Genomic DNA, 8830 nt, shown 5'->3' on the forward strand with positions numbered 1-8830 from the left:
AGACCCAGGCCAGCTGGCCTTGGTGAGTTCCCGATAGAACATCCCCATTGTCTCAGTGTGTGGGTGCACCCCTCGCGGTCCTGAGTTCCTTGCTCGGGTGGCACACCTTTAATCCCAGCATTTGTGAGGCAAAGGCAGGTGTATGTCTGTGAGTTTGAGGTCAACCTGATCTACAGAGCGAGTTCCAGGCCAGCCAAAGGACATAGGAAAACCTTGTCTCAAAAGAAAACAAAACAACCCACCACTACTACCAGCAATAACAACTTAACAGAATCAACCAAGGAAGGAAAAGATAGCTTTTGGCTCACAGTTTCAGAGGGTTCAGTCCATGGCCATTGGTGCTGTTCCTGGCCTATCACATATGACAGTGGTGGAAGCCTGTAGAGACTGCTGCCTTGTGGTAGACAGGAGGAAGAGAGATGGAGCCAGCACAAGATGCAACAGCCCCCAAGAATGCACCCCTCAGTGACCTACTCCTCCCCATAGGCCCCAATCTTCTAAAGTTTCCAGAACCTTCCAAAATAACACTGGCAGCTGCAAACTAAGTATTGGGCACTGAACTTGTCGGGGACATTTTATATCCAAACTATAACAGTCATTTTTGTATAAATGGAATCAAATAATATGTGACCTTTTGTGCCTAGCTGTTTCACTAAGCATAATATTTTCAAGATTCATCTAAGTTATGACATGTGTTGGTAATAGTTGATTGTAAATATGTACTATAATTTGTCTATTCATCTGTTAATGGACATTTGCGCTATTTTCATCTTTTTATTACATTTAATTATATGTGTGTGTACACATGTTCAAGTAGACACACAGACACACATACGCACTCCATGATGTGCATGTGGAGGTCGGAAGACAGTTTGTAGACATTGATTCTCTCTACCATGTGGGTCTAAGGTCACAGGACTAGGAGGCAAACACCTTTTCCCTGATGAGTCACCTTTGTTTGTTTTGAAACAGGCTCTTACCCTGTATCCCAGGCTGGTCTCCAACTTGGGGGGTGATCTTTCTGCCTCACTGCCTAAGTGTGGGGATTATAGGTATGAGCCACCATGCCTAACTGAAGATGGGATTCTCTATCTGATCCATGCCTTCTTAAGACATTTTATTATTCAGACATGTATTGGTGTGACTAGGAAATGTTCCTCATAGGCTCATGTGTGAGGGACTTGGCCTCTGGCTGATGGTCCTAATTGGGAGTTTCTGGAAAACAGGCATGGTCAACGTGTGAACCTTGGGCCCTATTTATCCCCAGATACCATGAATAAGACCTAACATACTTATAGATAGCAATATCAAGTCTCAACGTCAAATGGTTGGATGGCTCTGAGAGGAGGTGAGACCTAGCTTGAGAAATCAGGTACTGGGAGCTGGCCATCTGGGAACTAGCTTGTCCCTGGCCCCTTTCTGCTCCTCTGTACTTCCTGTCTGTCACAGATGAGCTGCTCCTGCCAAATGATTACTGCCATGACACTCTGCCTCTCCACTGGCCCCTGACTGACAGAACTGAGGCAGATGGACTGAAATCTCTGAAGCTACAAACCAAAATAAGTAATCCCTCCATTGAGTTGTTTCTGCAAGGTGTCTGACTCGCACAAGAAATGGCTGACTTGTGATGTTGGTGTACACACTTTATGAGTGTTGGTGTGCACGTGAAGGTCAGAGGACAACCTCGGGTGCATGTCCTCCTCTTTCACCTCGTTTGCAGCAGGTCTCTTGTTACTCACGGCTGTGTACAGAGTGCTAGCTGCAGCCCTGTGCTCCTGGAGGGTCCCCTGTCTCCATCTCCCATTTCCTAGCAGGAGTGCTGGAATGGCAGTTGTTTATACTGGGTGTCCAGCTTTTTTCTGTGGATTCTGGAATCTGAACTCAGATCCTCCTGCTTGCATAAGAAGCACTTTTACCCACATTTTCCTAGCTCACTTGGTCTGCAAAACCAAAGCATTATGGGTTATGTGTCTTGGCAACTGTGATATTGACTTCTGCATAGTTTATAGTTCTTAGATTTGCATGTCTGATCTCTATGTTTCCAAGAGGATTTGCATCATGAGGCTTGATTTCTCCTAATATTGTTTGTTTTAGGGCTCCATCTATTACAACCAAGAGGGAACCTCTTGGTATGAGGGAGACTGGGTATACAACATCAAAAAGGGCTGGGGAATAAGATGGTAGGTGCAAACTTTCCCTCCACATTTGGGTTGTGGGTGAAAAGCTTTTAGAGGTTCACTTCATTCTCACCCAGGCTAAAGATAAGATGCAGAAACGACGGAGAACACATTTTCTGTCCAAGTACAGTGGAGTTTCAATTACTCCAGGTAGACTCTCCATAATAATGAAAACGTCCTGTGGGAAACTCGTAAAAACATACTAAGCGTCTGATGGTACATTTCACTTAGTTATAAGTAGAAATTGCCTTCCTCTGTCCTCTGCATTCATCACAGATCACATTCCTGAATGTTTTCTGAGGAACAGCAATATTTTTTGCTTGGTTTTGGAGTGAGCTGATAGTCATTTGTTGTTGTTATTTTCGTTTTGGCAGTGCTAGGGATTGAACCCAAGGCCTGGACATGCTGAGCAAGCCCCCTACCACTGAGCTACAGCCCCTGCCCTGTTGGCTCTTTATGTACAGGTTCTTGCTGACCGTGAACTCCAGAGTCTCCTTTTTCTGCCTTCCAAGGGTTGTAATTACAAACCTGTACCTCATGCCCAGCAGGGCTATATGTTTTTTAAAGATTTTTTTTTATTTATGTGTATATGTGTGTGCACATATGTATTGGTGCCTTTGAATCCAGAGGGGTGTGTCAGGTCTCCTCAAGCTGGAATTACAGGTGTTGTAAATTGTCCATCGTGGATGCTGGGGAATGGAATGCTGGTCCTGTGGAAGAGTAGCAAGTACTCTTAATTACTGGGCTAGGGAGGTGCATCAGTTGGTAATGGTCCTGCCAAGAAAGCATGGGGTCTAACAAATCCCCAGCACTCACATAAGATGCCGGGAATAGCCAGGCAGTGATGGCACACACCTTTAATCCAAGCACTCGGAAGGCAGAGGCAGGTGCATCTCTGAGCTTGAGGCTAGCCTGGACTACAGAGTGAGTTCGAGGCTAGCCAGGGCTACACAGTGAAACCCTGTCTCAAAGGAAAGTGGGAGAGGGGGAGGGAGAGAATAACTCAGCAGTCAAGAGCACTGGCTGCTTTTCCAGGGGTCCTGAGTTCAATTTCCAGCACCCACATGATGGTTCATAACCATCCATAGTGGGATCTGATGTTCTCTTCTGGCATAGAGTCATACATGAAGACAGAGCACTCATACACATGAATAAATAAATAAATCTTTTTTAAAAATGCTGGGTATAGTAGCATGTGCCTGTAACCTCAGCACAGGGGAGCAGAGGAGGATCCTTAAAACTTATTAAAAACACCCTGTCCCACCAAATTGGTGAGCTTCAGGTTCAGCGAGAGACCCTGTCTCAAAGAATAAAGATGGGGGCTAGAGAGATGGCTCAGAGGTTAAGAGCACTGACTGCTCTTCCGGAGGTCCTGAGTTCAATTCCCAGCAACCCACATGGTGGCTCACAACCATCTGTAATGAGATCTGGTGCCCTCTTCTGGCCTGCAGGCATACATGGAGGCTGTACATAAATAAATAAATGTTAAAAAGATACATTGATTAAAAAAAAAGAATGAAGATGAAAAACAAGAGAGGAAATACACCTGGTGTCAGCCTTGGGTCTCCACTCTCACACGTGCACATACCACATACGTGCCCAAAATTTATAGTATTTAGTGATGAAATGTTAATTAATCACAACACAATAAGAGTTGTTTCTAAAAGATGTAAAACCTCACTCTTTAATAAAGGGAATCATTTCACTCCCTAATATGAATATTTTTTGCCAACCAGGTACTGCCAGTTGTCAGTACTGAGAACAGTGTCCTGGGTTGTATTTTCTGAGAAGTGGTTTTAAGGGTGAGTTGAAGGGCATTAAAGGCAAACGTTGTCTGTGTGAGCTAACCAGTTGTTCATCATTGGCTTCTTTGGTCCCAGCTACAAGTCAGGAAACATATATGAAGGCCAGTGGGAGAACAATATGCGTCATGGGGAAGGCAGAATGAGGTGGTTGACCACAAACGAGGAGTACACTGGCCACTGGGAGAAGGGGATCCAGGTAGGCACCTGCCCATTGCCTGGGTCGCAGCCTGAGGTGGGCGGGGCTGACCGGAGTCATACCATGTGGCAGCTGACATTTAAACACGGCTTCTCTAAGAAACTCGTAATGGCTAGTGTTAACTGCCTGCCGGCTCGCAGGATCTAGAGTCACCTGTGATATGGGCCTCTGGGAGAACCTGGGATACACTATTTTGATACTTTCATTGATGTGGGAACACCCATCTTAATTGTGGAAGGGACCGTTCCCTGGCCAAGGATCTGCACTCTATTAACTGGAGAAAGCTAGCTGCGCACGCATCCATTGCGCTCAGCCTTGACTATGGATGCAGTGTGACCAGCTGTCTCAAGCTTCTGCCACTGTAGCCTCCTTGAAGTGACGTCGTCCAAACCCTCCTCCTCCCCCAGGTTGCTTTTGTCGGGGTGTTTTATCTCAGCAACAGAGGAAAAGCTAGAACAAAACCCAAAGTTGCTATTTACTGCCCTCAGCCACACTTGGTAGTCGCTGTTCTATCTATTAGTCTTCTGTAATGGTCTCATGCAGCTTTGATCCAACCTACGAGATAGATGCTATTTCCGTTTTACAATTTTATAAAGGGCTCAAACCATTTGCCATAGGTCTAAAGACAGCTAGTAATTGGCTGAGCTAAAGCTGAGCCCAGCCCTGGTTCTAGGTCCGAGTGCTCTACCTCTTCAAATTATCAGTGTCTTTGCCATAATCTGAGTGTAGGTAAAGGGGGGGGGGCATTCTGAGGATTGTATGCTGACAAGGTGTTTCCTTTTCAGAATGGCTTTGGAACATACACATGGTTTCTAAAGAGAATCCCCAACTCTCAGTATCCTTTGAGAAATGAATACATAGGAGCATTTGTAAACGGATTCCGTCACGGACATGGGAAGTTTTACTATGCCAGTGGAGCAATGTATGAGGGAGAATGGGTTTCCAACAAAAAGCATGGCAGGGTGAGTATAGCTGGTGAAATATGGTGAGGGGTGTATTGGGTAAGCTGCATTTCATTTTGTAAAGATTACTATTTTAGTTAGGTAATGACATGCATTTAGAGCTATTTATAACATCTACTTCCTGGGTATCAGAAATGAATTAATCAGTTTTTGTTATATGTGTATACAAATAAATGAGGGTGCTAGTTGCAAGTTACTGTCTAGCTTAAATTTTCAAATATAATGGCAAGGTGGGCTTTGGGGCTGGCTTGCACTATTAACTCAGTGACGTCAGCAATTCCTTCCACGTGACAGCTTTACCCTTGTGTTGCCCATCTCCCATGATTCCAGGCTTCAAACATTGCACACCCACTAAGAAAAGGAAAAGCAACTCATTCCCCAGAGCTGAACTGGGTCGTCTGTCCACCTCACTCAGTGCTTACCATCCTGGGGTTGACAGATAGCAGGGAAGTTGGTACCTACTGAGATGGGCCCTCTGCTGGCCGTTCAGAAAGTTAATAAGTTTATTCTGTGGCCTGGAGGTGATTAAACTTGGGGAGAGATTGGAAAAAAGAGGAAGAGGAGGAGAGAAGGAGAAACCCTGATATGAAACCCAATGGACGATGATTCTTCGTGATCTAAGTACATATCTTTAAAACATCCAAACCCTTGAAAACTCCCCTGATGAACACTGAATAATAATACCTCTCCCGCACCATCTGACATTGTGTTCCATAGGGCAGGATAACTTTCAAGAACGGACGAGTGTATGAAGGTCTGTTTTCCAATGACCACATTGCACAGTACCTTGAAACTGAAATCGATTATACACGCAGCCTGGACCGTCGGTCAGATGTCTCCCAAAGGAGCCAGCCGCCTTGGGGATCTTCTGCCAGTGCTATTAGGGAGCCTGGTGGGTGAAAGTAAACTAATATCTTTTATTTATGTATTTATTTGTTTGCTTTGCTTTTTGAGACAGAGTTTCTCTGTGTAACAGTCCTGGCTGTCCTGGAAGTCACTTTTGTAGTCCAGGCTGGCCTTGAACTCCTGACCCTCCATCCTCCACCTCCCAAGTGCTAGGATGGCAGGAGTGCACCACTGTACCCAGTTTATGTGGTGCTGGAGATGGCACCAGGGCTTTATGTGTGTGAGCCAAGCCCTCTACCAGCTGAGCTGCATTCCTGTGGGAACTGCTAGTGCTTTACCACTGAACTGTTTCCACGCCCTCCTTTTGAACTTTTCATCTAAAAATGTCTCTATTTGTTTTTTGTGTGTATGCATGTGGTCATCAGAGGACAACTTGGGGAAGCCCATTTGTCCTTTCACCCCGTAGGTCCCAGGGATCAAACACAGGTCATTCACTTTGGCAGCAAACACCTTTCCTTACTGAGCCATTACAGTGACCCTTAGTTTTTAATTTTGAAAAGGAGTATAAGCTGTCCAGGCTGTCCTTAAAGTCTCTCTGTAGCACAGGCTGGTCTTGAACATAGAATCCTCCTGCCTCAGCTTCCTCGGCGGCTGGTGCATAGCCTGTGCCACAATGCATGGTTGTTGAGCACTCTTCAATCACATTTTAATAAACAACCATTCTGATGTGACAACGAAAGGATTTCTTTGAAAGATTTATTTATATTTATGTACATGTCCATGTCTGTGGTGCTCTCAGAGACCAGAAGAAATTGCTGGACCCCCTAGAGCTGGAGCTGCAGGCAGTACTGAGTGGCCTGTCATGGGTGCTAGGAACTAAACTCAGGTCCTCCGAAGAGCAGCCAAATCCTTGAGCTGCCTTCTTTCCAGCCCACATTATCATTGCTTTTCACAGTCTTCCCCATATTTGCTTCATTCATTAGAGACCCTGCGAAAGTTGGACGGCAGCGAAAGCCATTCCGTGTTAGGATCAAGTATTGAACTGGACTTAAATTTGTTGCTGGACATGTACCCTGAGGAAACCCAAGAAGAAGAAAAGAAGCAGGTAAAATCCCCTTTACCATTATACATTTTAGGCACTGTTTCTGTCTGCTGTGTTCCTGGGGGATGCTCTCTCTAGACCATCTCAATCTGCACGGGAACCCTGTAGTGAGCAGGTTTTGTGAGAGGGAAGCACTCAGTGGCATTGCCTAGGGCCTCAGAGCCAACTGAAGCCCAGGGCTGTGATCACCTCCCATTCATGGAAGGTGGGGTCAGAAAATTCTGGACTCCCTAGGAATCAAGAAACCCATTGTGGGACTGGAGAGATGGCTCTGTTAGGAGTATTTGTTGCTTTTGGAGAGAACCTGGCTTTGGTTCCTAGCACTAACATGGTGGCTCATAACCATCTGTAACTCAGTTCCAGGGGATTCTGTGCCTTTGGACTAGTCACATACATGTTACACATACGTACATGCAGGCAAAACACTTAATACATGGAAAATAGAATAAATAAATCTAAAAATAATAAAAGAGGCAGGAGAAAGAAGCCTACTATGTTGGATATGAGAGATAGCCCAGTGGTTAAGAGCTGCTCTTCCAGAAGCCCCAGGTTCAATTCCCAGCACCCACACAGTAGCTAACAAGCATCTGTAACTCCAGTTACAGGGGCTCCAATACCTTCTAGCTCCACTGGTGCTGTGTGCTTATGGTGTACTGACATATGTTCAGGAAACATTTAAAAATCTAAAAAAGAAAAGAGACCCACTGTGCATGATGGCAAATACTGTAATACCAGCCAATGTGGGTGCTAGGAACAGAGCTCGGCAGGCCCCCTTACCCTCTGAGCCACCTCTCCAGCCTCTTAGTGTTGTTCTAATGAGGCACAGTTGGGTCCCATGCGCAACCTTCTTTTCAGGTGGAATACGCAGTCGTGAGGAACATTTCGGAGTTAAGGAGAATCTACTGCTTCTACAGCGGCCTCGGGTGTGACCACTCTCTGGATAACACCTTTCTCATGACCAAGCTTCACTTCTGGAGATTTCTGAAAGACTGCAGGTTTCACCATCACAATATCACCCTTGCAGATATGGACAGGGTGCTAAGTGGTGAGTATCCCAGGTTCTCGTCCTCTCTCGGTTACTGCTACCTGGAAACAGGCCAAGAAGTGGTGAGAGAGAGTATGGGGAGATGGCTCAGTGTGAGGAACAAACGCGTCTGCCCAAACCCAAACCAATAGACATAGAGACAAAAGGATACAGTGGACGTGAGGCTTTTAATAACAATCTGGCAAGACTGGGTATCTGTTCTTATGGGTCATTGTAAAAGAGGGAATGGAAAGATTCTGAGAGCCAAAGGTAGTGGACATCTACAGTGAAGAGGAATTTGCCAGGCATGATAGGGCCACTGCACATACAAACTCACAGCAGCTGCAACTGCATGACAAGACCTGCATAAGGTCAAGCCAGCCCAGATTCCAACACAGATGGAGAGGGGCTCATGAAATCTCACCCCTAGCTGAAGAGCCGTTAGCAACTGATGGCTGCTGAGGGCGGGAGAGTCAGTTTGCTTCAGGGATGTGGTCCTTGACCAGCTAACCATCGTCAAGTAGATGGTCTTATTCCCTCTCACATAGAGGCAGCATTAAGGGAACTCAGTGGGTTTTAAAAAGAAGCACATGGGGCTGGAGAGATGACTCAGTGGTTAAGAGCATTGCCTTCTCTTCCAAAGGTCCTGAGTTCAATTCCCAGCAACCACATGGTGGCTCACAACCATCTGTAATGAGGTCTGGCGCCCTCTTCTGGC

The 8830-nt window shown here is 45.8% G+C and overlaps 1 protein-coding gene across 1 annotated transcript in view; it reads left to right on the forward strand.

The window, feature by feature from the left end:
- Window positions 1-8830, forward strand: part of LOC101985493 (radial spoke head 10 homolog B) — a 47254-nt gene that overhangs the window by 11206 nt on the left and 27218 nt on the right. The window contains exons 7-12 of the mRNA XM_013354064.2: window positions 2095-2180; window positions 4058-4178; window positions 4964-5140; window positions 5858-6032; window positions 6970-7091; window positions 7944-8133. Coding sequence (XP_013209518.1) covers window positions 2095-2180; window positions 4058-4178; window positions 4964-5140; window positions 5858-6032; window positions 6970-7091; window positions 7944-8133 — 871 coding nt within the window. The remainder of the gene's footprint in view (window positions 1-2094; window positions 2181-4057; window positions 4179-4963; window positions 5141-5857; window positions 6033-6969; window positions 7092-7943; window positions 8134-8830) is intronic.

This window comes from Microtus ochrogaster, unplaced genomic scaffold, assembly GCF_000317375.1.
Source record: "Microtus ochrogaster isolate Prairie Vole_2 unplaced genomic scaffold, MicOch1.0 UNK27, whole genome shotgun sequence".
In the NCBI taxonomy this organism is placed as follows: Eukaryota; Metazoa; Chordata; class Mammalia; order Rodentia; family Cricetidae; genus Microtus; species Microtus ochrogaster.